Source organism: Narcine bancroftii, chromosome 12 (genome assembly GCF_036971445.1).
Source record: "Narcine bancroftii isolate sNarBan1 chromosome 12, sNarBan1.hap1, whole genome shotgun sequence".
In the NCBI taxonomy this organism is placed as follows: Eukaryota; Metazoa; Chordata; class Chondrichthyes; order Torpediniformes; family Narcinidae; genus Narcine; species Narcine bancroftii.
In genome coordinates, this window is record NC_091480.1 from 83,236,454 (window position 1) to 83,252,803 (window position 16,350).

At 41.2% G+C, this 16,350-nt stretch overlaps 1 protein-coding gene across 1 annotated transcript in view; it reads right to left on the bottom strand.

The window, feature by feature from the left end:
• Window positions 1-2,198, bottom strand: part of LOC138747734 (signal transducer and activator of transcription 5B-like) — a 46,115-nt gene extending 43,917 nt beyond the window's left edge. Inside the window, exon 1 of the mRNA XM_069907251.1 lies at window positions 2,065-2,198. Coding sequence (XP_069763352.1) covers window positions 2,065-2,192 — 128 coding nt within the window. The 5' untranslated portion in view covers window positions 2,193-2,198. The remainder of the gene's footprint in view (window positions 1-2,064) is intronic.
• Between the last annotated feature and the right edge of the window lie 14,152 nt (window positions 2,199-16,350).

A 16,350-nucleotide genomic window follows, 5' to 3' on the forward strand; every position in this document is an offset into this window, starting at 1 on the left:
GTTGTTGGTGTACTATTAGCCAAATTTTCAATCTCCCTCCTGTATGCAGACTCATCATCCCTTTTTATATAACCCATTACTGTGGTACCATCAGCGAATTTGTAAATGGTGTTGTACTGGGCCACACAGTCATAGGTGTATAGTAGGTAGAGCAAGGGGCTAAGAACATAGCCCTATGGTGCTCCAGTGCTGACGGAGATTGTGGAGATGTTCTTACCAATCCTCAATGATTGTGGTCTGGAGGTGAGGACAACCAGGATCAATTGCACAGTAGGGTGCTGAGCCCCAGGTCTTGGAGTTTACTGATCAATTTTGAGGAGATGATGGTGTTATCGAACTGTAGTTGATAAAGTGCATCCTGTCCAAGTGGTCCAGGGCAACATGTGGAGCCAGTGAGATGGCATCCATCATAGACCTGCTGCTAAGATAGGTGAATTGGAATGGACTCACGTCGCCACTCAGACAGGAGATGATATGCTTCAATACCAGCCTTTCACTATTGATGTAGTGCCACTACATGAAGGAAGGTTACCATATTCTTCTTGGTTGCCAGTACAATTGACACCTATTTAAAACAGGCTGGTACCACACCCTGCCAGATTGAGATGTTGAACATATTCGTGAATACATTGGCAAGTAGGTCAGCAAAGATGTTTAATACTCAGCCATCTGGACTGGATGCTTTCCTTGGATTCACTGTCCTTGGATACAGAGGAGACAATCATCAGGACACATGGGAGTGCACAGTAGTGGGTCTTCTTTATTCTTATGGTTGAATCGAGCGTAGAAGGCATTGAGTTCATCTGGTAGTGAAGCTTTGCAGTCTCCTACTGCACTGGATTTGCGTTGGCAGCATGTTACATCACTTAGACCCTGCTACAGCTGTCAGGTATCCTCCTTAGTTTCCATTTTCGTCCAGAAACTCCATTTCATCCAGGAAATGGCTCTCCAAAGGTCATAACTGCTGCTTCTTCAGTGATATCGATCTCCAAACTTAAATGCCTGTCATCTGGATCTCAGCAGATTCCAGATTTCATTGTTCATCCAAGTCATCTAGTTAGGGAAACGCTGAACCATTTGGTGGAGGCACACTCACCCACAGCTGTTTTGATCATTTCTGTGACAGCCCTGGTTACAGAAATGGGTTTTGAGACCCAAAGAGGACAGCTTCTTTATGAGCCTCTGGGATAAGATTGTATTAAATGCCTAGCTGAAGTCTATGAACAGCAGCCTGGCATATGAGGCATTGTTCCAAAGGTGGAGCAGGACAGAATATAGGGACAAGACTTTAGCATCATCATCAGAACGGTTCCATCTGTAGGCGAATCGAAATGGGTTCATTGTCCCTGGGAGGTGCATTGTGATGCATTTCATCACCAAATGCTTGAAGCATTTCATAATGGTGGAGGTCAGTGCCACTGGGGAGTAATCATTGAGGCCTATTACTGTCATCCTCTTGTACCAGAATAATGATGGGTGCCTTGAAACCCACAGGGATGGCACGTTGATTGGTCCGATTGGCTTGTGTGGATAGGTCCTCCTCACCTCAGCCATGGATGGCTATGAAGAGGCCCGTTCATCTTAGGGAGACTGAACTTGCTGTGCGTCAGCCTGTTCTTCTTGTCAAACTGTGTGTAAAAGTCTGTCCAGAAAGGAGGTGCCCTGGTCTTTGACTCAAGGTTGTCTTGTGTTCTGTATGGTCTTGATCCCTTGCCACGTGAGCCTCATATCGGTGGTTTTGCACAGCTGATTATGGATTTTCTGTGCATACCCATGTTTTGCCTCCCCTCCACCGACCATCTACACTTCTCATTACCTCATAAAAGCAGCCAACATATAATTGGACTTATCCCACGCTGGCGACACTCCCTCCTCATGTCGGGGAGAAGAATCAAAAATGTAAAATCAGAACCACCAGATTCTTTCCACTATCAGATGCCTAAATAAATCTCACATTAGTAAAACAATGTCACCCTTCTTCCATTCTGATCTCTTTCTGAAACTCTGCACCTGTACTACATGGGAGATGCTGTATTTATTTATATTTATCTAAATTGTACATACCATGCCTGGCTTTCAATCCATTGTGACAAATAATGCCGAACTTCAATTGGAAAATGCTGCCCATACAAGGATTGCATCTGCCGCAGAGCTTCGCCCTGAAGCTGCTGGGCCTGAATCCATACTGACATGGTCTAAGATCTGAAAGATAAATAAAAATCACATCAAGCTTGCAATAGGTAAATTAAACAATGTAGATCAAGTTACAGGTAACATAGCTTTGGATAATTCCAAGCGATGGAAGGTAGTATCTGAAAGATTAACCAAACACTGAAATGCGCAAGTCTGGAGAAAGCAAATGCGTAGTGGGTTGTGAAGCATGGGTCTAAGTGTGCAACATTAAAATGATGAATAAATTTGATCTTGGAGATTAAAGAGGGCCAGAAGATCAAACAGGGCAATTTGTGCAGAGACTGGTTTAACTTTAGGAAGAAAGTCAGGAAGTGGTGGCTCAAGAACCTTTGGAGACTTTTAGCTTCACCTTTGATCTTCCTCCAATTTCTTACCCAATGACTTTACAGTTTTGGCATTTGAATATCCAGTGCCCAACAATATATCAGTGGAAATGATATTCAACTTCAGAATTTGTAATCAGAAGAAAGATAATGAGAGGAGTTTTACAAATTATTTTTACCAGAGCAATGATTCATATCAAATTATCTAATATTGATTAATTGCAAAAGCCTTCCTTAATTTATAACTTCCAACCCTCTAATATATTCTAACAGACAAAAAAATACTCCTTCATTGTCAGAGTTTGGTCATAACCACAGCCCACCATGGCAAAAAAAAACCCAAATATATCCCTGATAAACTCATTCAACTACTGTACAATAATGCAGAAAAAAATATTCTGAAGATAATCTAATCATGGAATCCAGCATGCTGAAGAATTTTTAATCATGCAAAAACGTGTACCCATCTTGCATGTCTCTCAGAATCGTGACATTTACTACTTTACAGGGGAAAAACTCCTCCTCTCTAAAACACAAACTAAAAATACTCCTTCAGACTTCCTACAAATCAGATGTTTGCTTTATACATGCTCAGTAAACTTGGAATAGAAACCTAAATGTCAAACTTTTTCAGGGTAGTTAAAAGCAAATAGAATAAAATTAACAGATTAATGCTATAATGTACACTAATGGAGTACAAAAATAACATCATATTCAAAGAGAATTATTACAACACAGAATGGTGCCCATCAGTCTATACGGCCTGCAGAATAATCCAGCTAGGCCCATTCCTCTATTCTGTCTGCTCAGTCCTACAATTTCAATTTCTATAATTAAACTAATTCATACATCATAGAATAAAAGTTTATTCTCATACTGGTGCACAGTACATATTCAAAATTCTTGCTTGCTGCAGCTATATAGGTATAATAGCATAAATTAATTGACCGTCTTTGATACGCAACACATTAAAGTAATTAACTCTTGGACAGAAGTCACAAGAACAAACTAATTTAATTGTACAGCACGGTAAACAGGCCCTTCAGGCCCAAGAGCTCATGTTTCCCAAATACCCCAATCAACCTACAACCCCCTTACGCTTTGAAAGGTGGGAATAAACTGGAGCACCCAGAAGAAACCCACGCAGACACCGAGAGAACAATGCTAAAACAGCACCGGATTCTAATCGGGGTCACTGGCTTTGTAACAGAGTTGCACTGACCACTGCACATCATGCTGCTCTTTGCATAAAATGGTGGGATTTCATACAAAAGAATGTAGGACTACATGTTGTATCCCAAAAATGGAAAACTCAAGACCTTAGGTAGACTTCACATAAAACACAGTGCCCTGGGTTCTTCCAGCAGGCATAATAGTGGGCTCAAAACTCACTTGTAAAGTAAATCCTGTAGTTACTTTGAACTTTTGCATATACATAGCTAAATGCAGAAATCAATGTGTTTGTCAATCCTGTCTTGTTTCTCCACAGACTTTGCTAAGTATGTCACAGAGTAAAAGGGATGCAAAGTTGTGGACAATCAGTGAGCACACCTTAACCAACCAGACCACCGGTCTGACTGAAAATTTCCTTTCACAAGTCTGGTATCTCATTCCTTCACAGTGGGCAATTTTAAAATATTAAAAGTCAAGGTTATAATAGAATGGTTATAATAGAACAAGTCAAGGTTATAGTAGAATGGTTTTAATAGAACAAGTCAAGGTTATAGTAGAATGGTTTTAATAGAACAAGTCAAGGTTATAGTAGAATGGCATGACACTGGAACTGCAGTTTTGTAGGAAATTGGTGGAGAGCCTGCTTCATAGCTCCTGATCTTGGGTGTTTTCAGTGTGGAGTTTGCATGCCCCTCTGTGACCACATGGATTTGCCTTGAGCTCACATCAGTTTAAAAGTGATTTGGCTACTGCAATACAGAAAAGTGCTAGAGAAACTTGGTAGGTTACACAGCACGTATAGGAAGCCAAGGATAACCAACATTTTGGGCCTGAGCCCTTGTTAATGTATGAGGAAAAAGAGGCCTATTACGAAGGATTTCTGGAAGTTGGGGCGGGGGGAAAATTGGCAAGATTCTGTGAATAGGTTACAGGTAAAATTAGGGGAATGGAATAATTCAGTAAGTCATCACAGAATCAACTGGCCAAAATAGCACATTTTGTGTATCATTGGAACTGAAAGCTAATCAAAAGTTTGATGAAAATTAAAGTTGCATCAAAACTCACAAAACCAACTAATTTTCCACTCCAAACAAAGTTTTATTTGATGTAAAGCAAATTGGCTTTAAATCATTAATAGGTTATTTCTTCTGAAAAATATAACATGTTTTGATTGGTAACACATTATGATTAATGCCTGAATTAATAATTGTCCAAAAATAAATGATTGCAAAAGACAATGACTACTTCACTCTGAACATCACTGGTAGAAATGGATCTCAAAAATTCTAAACCAATGGAAATTCAGGTTTAATATCTTGGTTATCAGGTGTCTTTTAATGGATAAGCCAATCATGTCAGGCTTTTAATGGTGGAATTTCAGTGGGCATTAAACTCATCTATTTGGTGAAGACTGAGGAAAAAGTTCACAGTCATGCCTAAAAGAAAAATAACTCAGTTTATGATGTTTGAATAACTAATTTGCATCTTTGCATCAGGGGTATGATCTCTGCCAAATCAATAGGAAACTTGTAGGTGGACAATCAACCACCTCTCCAAAATAACAAACTAGTGACAGCTTCAGTTTACACAAGATACCACAAAGAAATGACCAAGAAAATACTAAGAAATAATAATCATAACATTCTAAAGGAAAACTGAATATAGCAACATATTTCCCTGCAAGATATTGCCTGGACTACACTAACTAAACAAAAAGTTCATACCACCTCTCTTTCCAAATCTTTTGACTCAATATGATGAACAGAAACTAATTCTTTGTACGTAGCGCATCAACGGGATCAACAATTGCTGATATAATCGTGATGAGATGACATTTCCATGGACCTTCAGGACTGTTGGTTTAAAACCTCCCATTTTAATATGGTGAAGTTCATTTATAACTACAAACACATTGTAGTGCGCGTCAAAAGAACCAAAGACTTGTTGATCCAAACCAAGGCTTTTATTAACTAAAAGACTGGAGCATATCACAAGTAGGTCGACCAGTCCAGAATGACCTGGTCTGGCTAGGAGCAACCCTTTAAGACCTGCCAGTAGGTGTGGCTACACTCTCAGCCAATCACAGTCATCCTACACGACCATCTGTACATATACACATTGGTGATAGAATCTGTACTATCACACACACATCCTTAGAGCATTTGAACAAAAAAGGAAAACTGACATAAAAGAAGTCAAGTACCTTTAAAACCATAAGATATAGGAGCAGAAATGAGTGATCCTGCCAGTTAATCACCGCTGATCCATTTTTCCACTCAGCCCTACTGCATAGCATTCTCCCCATAACCTTTGATGCCCTGGCTAATCAAGAATCTCTGCCTTAATTACACCCAATGACCTGGCCTCCACAACCGCCTGCAGCAACAAATTACAGATTTAATCACCCTCAGGCTGAAGAAATTCCTACATATCTCTGTTGTAAGTGGACACCACTTAATCCTGAAGATATGTCCTCTTGTCCTAGACTCTCCCACCATGGATAACAACCTTTCAACATCTACTCTGTCCATGCCTTTCAACATTCAAAGAAATGGAGCCCCCTCCATCATTTTCCTAAATTCCAATGAATACAGGCCAAGAGCTGTCAAACACTCGTCAAATGCTCTCATTTCTTTTTGAATTTTTAAAAATCTATATACTGTCCATCTATTTTACCTTCTATTCCTCTGTGCGGAGCTTGGTTTTTTTCTTCCTCTTCTTCTGTGAGTGTACCTGTGTTTGTGTCTTCTACTTCTCTTCCTTGTACCCGTCTCTTCTGACTTTCTTGTTGAGCTGCTTGCCTCACTTTGCTGGGTGTTTTTTAGCATGGCTTCTTGCTGTTGGTCCTCTTCTTCTGGGCTAGCTATCTGTTGGGCATCCTGTTGCTGTTCTTCTTTCCTATCACTCCCTTTCCTGTCGCTTTCCTCTTCTTCCAGCTGAGACCTGCTGTCGGGCATCTCTCAGCTGGTCGCGCAGTTAGTTCACTCCTCAGCTGGGCCTCCCTCCCGTCGTTGTTTTCTTTTCCCTTAGTGTGCGCATTGCGCACTTCTGTTTGGCTCAGAGAGCCATTTTTGCAGTCCAGCAGTCGGGAGGTCGTGACTCTGCGGGGTCGTCACCAACCTTGGGGAGCGGACTCTTTTCTCCACGACGGTTCCCTGTTTCTTCATGCAGGTAAGGCCTTCTCCTTTCTCTTCCGGCGTCTTTTTCCTTCTTGGGTGCCATTTTCTTTAGTTTCTCCACAACTTTCTCTTTTATTTGTTGTGTTTTGTGTTTTCTTCACTTTATTCTTTTCTGGAGAGGGCTGATATTCTCCTACCTGCCACTACTCCATCACGTGACTCCTCCATGCACTTTGGTTGAGGAAATAAATGGCAGATGTGGAGAAAATTGAAAATTTTCAAATGCAAAGTGACCTGTGTGTCCTTGTGCAGGATGTCCTAAATATTCTGGTGAAGAAGGCCAACACAATGCCAGCATTCATTTAATGAAGAATATAATAAAAAAGCAGTGCTGTTGATGCTTTATTCGGCACTGTTGAGATCTCACTTGGAGTAGTGTGAGCAATTTTGGTCCCGTTTATGAGAGGATGTGCTGATGTTGGATACGGTTCAGAGGAGGTTCACAAGGATGATTCAAAATGAAAGGGTTATCTGAGAAGTGTTTGACAGCTCTTGGCCTATATTCTTTGGAATTTCGGAGAATGACGGGCCATGTCATTGAAACATTTCTTTTTATTCATCCCTAATTAAACTCAATTGGTGGGTTAAACAGTTTGGCAATTGTTTGGTCATCTTTACTAATACTGACTTCCAGATTTATTAAATTGAGTCATAGAGATGTATCACACTAAGGCAGGCCCAACTTGGCCATGCTGATTTAGGCCCATTAGCCTATGTATCCCTCTAAACATTTGATCCACATGTACCTGCATTTTAACCTCCTCCAATTCCTCTGGTAACTCGTACCATATACCCACCACCATCTGTGTGTGGGGAAAAATATACTCCTTAGGTCCTTTCTAAATCTTCCAGTCTCACCTTAAGTCAATGCTCTTTAATTCCTCTCCCCAGAAAAAAGACTGTTTACTTTATCTATGCTCGTCAAGATTTTGTAAACTTTTATAAGGCCCTCCGAAGATCCAAGGAGAATAATCCCATCTTATGAAGAAAAAAGCTCCATGGTCTTTGGCCTTCCTTTTTGATCTACCACACCTTTCATGCCTGATTGTGCCTGTGGATAGCTGCAGGTGTGTGTAATCAGTCAAATTGTTGATGAGGGCCATCCTTGACAGTGCTGTCCATTTGCTCCCACTGATGAGTACATGGATGATAGGGGGTCGGAGGGTTATGGGCATGGGAGTCGGTAGGTGAAACTAATGGAGTTTCAGGTAAATCGGTGCGGACTAGAAGGGCCGATATGGCCTGTTTCCGTACTGTAAATTGTTATATGTTATATGGTTCATTCCCAGAATGATCCTTTGAACCCTTTCTAATGTCAGTAAATTTTAAAACGAGGAGGCAAAACTGCTCAAAATACTCCAAATAAGGTCTCACCAATGCCTTAGAGAGCCGCAATATCACATCCCTGCTCTTATATTCTATTCCTCTTGAAATGAATCCCAGCATTGCATTTGCCTTTTTCACTACTGGCTCAACCTGCAAGTTTATCAGGCTATCCTGCACAAGGGTTCCTACATTTACATCAGGGTATTTTCAATTTTCTCCTCATTAAAAATAGTCTGCTTGTTTATTTTTTTCTACGAAAGTGCATGTCTGTACTTTCTGACATTGTATTTTATTGCCACTTTTATGACCATTCTCCTCATCTGTCAAAGTCCTTCTGCAGCCTCTGTGTTTCCTCCTACTATATGCTCCTCCACCTACCTTCATTGTGCCTGAAAACTTGGCCACAAAGCCATTCATTCCATTATCCAAATCATTAATATATAACACTGATCCCTGTGGAACACCACTAACAACTGCCAGACAATTAAAATATGATGTTTGTATTCCAACACTCTGCTTCCTGCCAATCAGTCAATGGCCCACCCACACTAGTATGTTTCCTGTTATGGCATGGGCTCTTATCTTAAGTAACCTCATGCACCTCAAATGCCTTCTGAAAACTCCAATCCACAACATTCATTGCATCTCCTTTATCCAGCCTTCTTGTCACTTCCTCAAAAAATTCCAATAGGTTTTTCAGGCAAGATTTTCCCTTCAGGAAACAATGCGGGCTTTGGCCTATTCTGTCATGATTTTACTGTATACTACAAAAAAAACCCCATCAATTCAGTATCCATGCACAGCATGGAAAGGAATCTTCCAAATTTCAAAACTGGAAATAATGGAAAAACAAACTTAAGACCTCTTATCTGGAAGTTCAAGGATCAATTAGTACCCTCCATGAATCTTAAATTGTTATTTTGATCAGTTGGATTCTACTTTTTCCTTCTGGCATCTGAATTGCCTAGTCATAAATTGAATTTAATCAACAGAATTTTTGACTTGATTTTAATGCATCAGCTAGTAAAATTTGTAAATGACTTTTGATTAGCTTATGTTAAATAAGCAAACTGCTTTAAGGCCTAACAATCAATCTAATGAATGAAAGTTACAAGGCAAGCTGAAGAACTTTGATAATAAATTATTTTGTTTGTCTTTAGCCCTACCACAGATTACACAGATTCAGAGCATTTCAAAGGAGACTTCCTTTAATACAACAGGAAACCTCAGTGCTGTTGTCTCACAGGTTCAATCTTGTCGTCAGGTATTTGTGTGAAGCCTGTATGTTTGTGCAGTGCATGCACGCATGCACCTGGTTTTCTCCAGGTGCTCACATTTCCTCCCACATCTTAAAGATGTGCAGATTGGTGTATTAATTGGTCACTGACAATTATTCCCAGAGTAACTGTGATAGAATCTGAGTGAAGTTGATGGAAAAAAAATAGAATTAGTCTAAATGGCCGATGGGTCAGTATGAACAAGCTGGGTCAAAAGGGCCATTTCCATGCTCTTTCCATGTCTCTTTCTATGACGATGAGAAAAGCCTAAATTCCAGATTTGAATGTTGTTCCAAATGATTGGTAGCACTTTTCAAACGGTTGCTATATTTCATCTGTTTACAAAGTGAATATTTAATGCCTTCTGAGAAATTATTCAAGATATATCTGAATAGAAATTGTTCCATCAGGCAGAAACAACATTGATTCAGGAGGGGCAGGTCATGTTTGACAAATTTAACTGGAATTTCTTTTGAGGATACAATGAGCACAGTGAAGAGAGGGGAAAGGTGGATGTTGAATATTTGGATTTCCCGCAGTTGTTCAATAAGGTGCATGGAGTTGGGGGTTATATGATTGCATCAACAGAGCATTAGTTAACCAAAGGAAGGCAGAGAGTTGGAATAAAGGGACATTTCTCTGGTTAGCAATCAATAGTGAGCAGGGTGCTATAGGGATTGGTGCTGGGCCTGCAACTCTTCACAATATGCCTAAGTGAAGTGGAGGAGGAACCAAGAATAATGGATCTGTCTGCTAGTTCAAAGTTATTGTCGGAGTGCATACATGAAATCACTATAACTGTGGATTCTTTTTCCTGCGAACCAGACAAAATTTCTACTTATCGGTTGTGCAAAAAAACTGAGTTCAAGAAATGTGGACAAGAGAGATAAATGTAAACAAAGAATGAAGTCCAAACAAACTAACTGTGTAATGCACAAATTAAATATTTAATAATAAATAACATGCAAAGTAAGAGTCCTTCAATGGGTCTGATATCTTATGGAACGCCTTCTGATCAGTGAAGACCTTGAATTGCCAACCTTCCAAAAAGTAAATGTCTTATGTGCCAATAGCTCTCGATTGAAAGTGGTGTATTTGAGCTCTTTTTTAGGGGTGGGGGGGGGTGGTGCGGAGGTGCCTGCTGGAAAAGGCCAGGGGTTGACACTGGCCTTCAATGAGCTGTCCAGTACGCCTTCTACCTCTGTGCTGGAAGAGTCAACTATCAGAGCAGTAGGTGCCTCTGGTCTGGGGTGCACTAGGAGGGTGGAACGCCCATGAAAACTCATCGTCCCAGGTAATGCCCTTTGACTTGCCTGCCATCAGCTCGATGAGGGGGGCGCATGATGCGTGCTGCTGTCAGTATGAATCTGTGGCAAAAATGTATCATACCAGTGAATTCCTGTAGCCCTTTTACTGTACATAGCACACGGCTTGGCAAAGTGCCAGACTGACTTGACTTTTTCGGGGAGGGGTATTCCTCTGTGTTTGTTTATTCTGTGCTCCAGGAAATCAATCGTGTCGAGGCCAAATTAGCACTTCGCAGGGTTAATTGTCAAATAGAACTCACTTAACCAGGTGCACAGTTGTTTCAGGTGGGCAGCGTGATCTTTGCATCTGCGACTAGTTATGAAGATATCATCCAAATAGATGAATGCAAATAGGAAGTTCCGGCCCACTGCATCCGTCAGCTGCTGGAAAGTCTGTGCCATGTTTTTCAGACCAAAGGGCATGCAGAGGAATTCGAACAAACCAAAGGAGGTTATAATTGCGGTCATGGGGATGTGTCCTGGGGTGATCTGGGATTTGGTTGTACCTCAGGATGAAGTCCACATTGGAAAACACTCATGCCCCATGCAAGTTGGCAGCGAAGTCTTGGATGTGGGTTATGGGATATCTGTTGGGTATTGAGGTGGTGGTAGTCACCACATGGCCTCCACCCCCACTGTTTTCGCTCCACATTGTGGGGGGGAAGAGGCCAATGGACTGTTGGAGTGCCACACAATCCCTAGGTCCTCGATCTTCTTGAACTTCTCCTAGGCTGAGCTTTTTGGGAGGGAGTCAGCATGCCCTGGCTTGGAGTGGGGGGCCCTCAGTCAGAATGTGGTGGCTTACCCTGTGCTTCGGCTCAGCTGCAGAGAATTGTGGTGCCACTATTGAGGGGAACTCCGCAAGGATGCGGGCAAATTTGTTATCTAAAAGTGTTATAAAGTCATAGTGGGGGGTGGGTAGTTTGGCTTTCCTCAGAGGTAGAGTTTGAAAAGTTCTGGTGTGCACCAAGCACTGCCCCTTGAGATTTACAAGCAGGCAGTGAGCAAGAAGGAAGTTGCCCCCAGGAATGGCTGCGCCACTGCCGCGAGGGTAAAAGTCCAAGTAAATCAGCTGACATTGAACCAAAAGGGGGTGGTTTAAGTCCCAAAAGTCCGGATGGAGGAGCTGTTAGCTGCCCTCAGCACTGGGCCCTATTTGCCGTTGAGGATGTCGAGGCCTGCGGTGGGCAGGGGCGAGAACACTTATCTTGGTGCCGGTGTCGACCAGGAAACACATGCCTGACAAGGAGTCCCAAACATAGAGGAGGCTATCATGTGGGCCAACGGCCGCAGCCATCAACAATTGTCCAGGGTGGCATTGATGAGCCTCCGCATCCAATCACTGATGATGGTCTCAGAATTGTCCTGGGGTATAAATTTGCCTCTCTGCTTGTCTTGGTCTTACAGTCAGCTGTTTGTGGGGCTTGCTGATGTGGTCTTTGATGGAACTGGTATCCTTCTTCACTCTCCAGAGCATGTCTGTCTGGGCCGCCACCCTCCTGGGGTCGCTGAAGTCCTTGTTTGTGAGCAAGAGTTGGATATCCTTGGGGAACTACTCCAGAAAGATCTGCTTGAAGAGCAGTCAAGGCTTGTGGCCCTCCGTCAAATCGAGCATCTCGCTCATCAGGGTGGACAGGGCCCTATCCTCCAATCCATCCATATGTAGCAATTGGGCAGTGCACTCGTGCCGGGAGAGTATGGGTTAACAGCTCTTTGACGGCTGTGTATTTGGCTTGCTCCAGGGCTGGCGTAGAAAGTCTAAGACCCTTGCTGCTGTCTTGATCAAGTATGCTCATGATGTAGAAGTAGGAGGTGCCATCAGCAATGTGTCAAAGCTGGAACTGAGCCACACATGTGGCTGCGATATCCAAAACGTTTGGAGATTGAGTGAGACCACGTGGATGGTTGTTGGCTCCTCCTGGTCCGTCATCTTCAGGTCCAATTGCTGGCTGGACCCGGCAGGGTCACCAATGTAGCATTTGCACTAGGCAGGCGTGGAGAAGAATGACATGCACACCAAAGCCTTGAAGTAGAGACTGGCAGTTGTGTTTATATGAGCCTCAGGCACTGACTTCAGGGCCCCGATTCATTGGAGCTCCTGCTTGGGATTGACCGGCGTCTTTCTGGTGTGCGGGAGGTTACCTGGGACGTCGGCCAGTTTCACCCCAGGTCCGCGCGGTTGCCATGTTCATTGGCCATTTTGTGGGCCAATCCAGGTCTCCGTGTGTGGCAGCTACACTCTCAACTTTTTGCTTCAAAGCCAATAGCTTCAACCACTCCATTCCATCTTTGTAACTGTCCTCCCTGGAACTGGTTTAGTTAAATATTATGGACCCCTCTCAGACACATATTTATTCCTAAAATTGGTGACCAGAATTGGCCTAATTGGTATTTTAGCAAAGCTTTAACAAAAGCTTTGATGAAGATCCATTAACTGGAAGTGCTAACACCATATCTCCCCTCACAGAAGCTATTCAAACTGCTGAGTAATCCAGCACTATGATTTTCTTTAAACACTGTATTCCTCTCTTTGCAATGCCGAGGATTCACTAATTTATCTCTGCCACTTTAAACAGGTCTTGTTATCCCAGGGCATTAAGAACTGAGCTATGTGGTGCAATAGATTAGAAAAGGCAATCCCAAAACACTTTGCAAAAACAAAATATTCTACTGGAGCCGCAAAAGACATCTCAACTACATGCCTCTGTGCCTCTTATGTGAAGCCTAGAAAAGCTGCATTCTCCAGCTAACAGAGGAAAGCAAGAATGTGTTCCATAATTTTGACAAAACTTAATCAAATGAAGAGTTGTTACAAAAAAACATTGCCTCTAAAGTTTCTCTCTCCAGCGGGGAAGGAGGGAGCTGTTCTGAAGGGGTAGGCTCTACCTGAAGCATCCGAGGATTAGTGTCCTTGAAAATCACATTAGTAAGGCTGTATATGTGGCTTTAAATTAACTGGTAAGGGGATGGGTTCAAACAGCAAGGTGTAAAGAATGTCAAATAAGAATGTCAAATGAGCATGTAGGCTAGTAAAGATTTACTACTCTTGCAGATAAAGGACCATGATTACACAAGGTTGAACACAAGGTTTAACATTGTGTCTGAAAACAAATCCACAAAGACATGGCAATTAGACAAATATGGTATAACAAGATTCAAGCATGATTAGCCTATCTAAAATTATAGAGATTACATGTCTAAAGACTTCACAAGGATAGATGGTAACAAAATCAGGAACAAACCACCTGCAAGATTATGTAAAACAGCATATAGCACTCATCTAAAGGACTATACAAGATGAACTAAAATGCAGTATGAATAGTGTGCATAGAAGATTGAATGACTGGCAGAAGGCAAAGAGTGGAATACAGGGTCCTTTTCTGGCTGGTTGCCAGAGACTAGTGGTCTTCTGCTGGAGTTAGCGTTGAGTCTGCTGCTTTCCATGTTGTATGTAAATGATAGCTTTGTGGCTATTTTTATGGATGATATAAAGACAGGTGGAGGCAGGGGATAGTGTTCAGGAACCAAGTAGTTTTTAGAGGGACTTGGACAAGTTGGGAAAATGGGTAAAGACGTGGTAGATGGAATATAATGTTAGGAAGTGTATAGTCATACATTTTGGTAGAAGGAATAAAGGTGTAGACCATTTTCTGAATGAAAATTCAGAAAGCAGAGGACCAAAGGAAGTTGGGAATTCCTTAAGTTCCAGTGAAGGATTCCTTAAGGATTACTTTGTTAATAATAAGAAAGGCAAATGCAATATTAGCATTCAATTTTAAAAGCAAAGATGTAATGTGGAGGTTTGATAAGGAATTGGTTAGACCAGAATTGTGAGCAATCTTGAGCCCCATATCTAAGGAAGGATGTGGTGGATCTAGAAAGGGTCCACCAGAGGAAGTTTACAAGAATGATCCTGGGAATGGAAGGGTTAATGTACGAGGGGCATTTGATGGCAATGGGCCTGTATTTGTTAAAGAGTTTAGAATGGGGGGGGGGGGGGGGGGGGGAGGAGCAGATCTATTGAAACGTTTGAATATTGAAAGGGCCAGATAGTGTATATGAGGAAAAGATGTTTCCGTAGTGGCAGAGTCCAATATCAAAGGGCACAGCTTCAGAATAAATGGATGCCTCTAGAAAAGAGATTTCTTCAACCAGAGGGTAGTGAACTCTGGGATACATTGCCATAGACAACTGTGGAGACCATCATTGGGTCGATTTAAAGCAAAGGTTTATGGGTTCTTGATTAGGAAGGCAGGAAAATGGGGTTGAAAGGCATGTTTCAAATGAAGGAGCAGACGTGATGGGCTGAATAGCCAAATTCTGCTCCCATCTCTTATGGTTTCTCACTCACACACATCCAATACAAACTCAAAAAATTGAAGTCTGTTGTCTAGTCATCAATAGCAATTTAGCATGTACTTTATTAGGTAGTTTAAATACACCACGAGATAGGATTATATCTAAACATGCTTTAAAATTATTTGACCAAGATTACATGTCTAGCTCTTTGTTTTCAAATAATAACCTAATAACTGTTTATAAGGCTGCATTTATTCCCATCCTTGGTTTTTTTGTTTTTTTTTAAATTTTTTATTTTTCACACCATAAATCACATTAGCCATGATACACACTTTTTCCTTTTCACACATATACAGTGACATTTTCTCCCCCCCCCCTCCCTCCCTCCTCCCAACCCACCCCCCCCCCCTCCCATCCATTTAAGGTATACAATCTAGGTTATATTAAACCAGTCAGACAATGTTGTCATTCAACAAAAATACACCAGAAATTCTACTGAGTCCATTCTTTTCTTTCCTTCTCCTTCCATCAACTTAGGTAATGATTGTCCCCGGTAGGTTTTCGCTATTGTATTTAATGTAAGGCTCCCTTATTTGTTCAAATATTTCGATATTATTTCTTAAACTATATGTAATTTTTTCCAATGGAATACATTTATTCATTTCTATATACCATTGTTGTATTTTCAGATTATCTTCCAATTTCCAGGTTGACATAATACATTTTTTTGCTATGGCTAGAGCTATCTTAACAAATCTTTTTTGTGCATCCTCCAAATCAATTCCAAATTCTTTGTTTTTTATGTTACTTAGGAGAAAGATCTCTGGATTCTTTGGTATATTGTTTTCTGTTATTTTATTTAATATCTGATTGAGATCTTCCCAAAATTTTTCTACTCTCTCACATGTCCAGATTGCATGAATTGTTGTTCCCATTTCTTTTTTTACATCGAAAACATCTATCAGATACTGTTGGGTCCCATTTATTTAACTTTTGAGGTGTAATGTATAGTCTGTGTAACCAGTTATATTGTATCATACGTAGCCTCGTATTTATTGTATTTCTCATCGTTCCAGAACATAATTTCTCCCATGTTTCCTTTTTTATCTTTATATTTAAATCTTGTTCCCATTTTTGTTTAGTTTTACCATTTGTTTCCTCATTTTCCTTTTCTTGCAGTTTAATATACATATTTGTTATAAATCTTTTGATTAACATTGTATCTGTAATCACATATTCAAGGTTACTTCCCTCTGGCAAACTCAAACTGCTT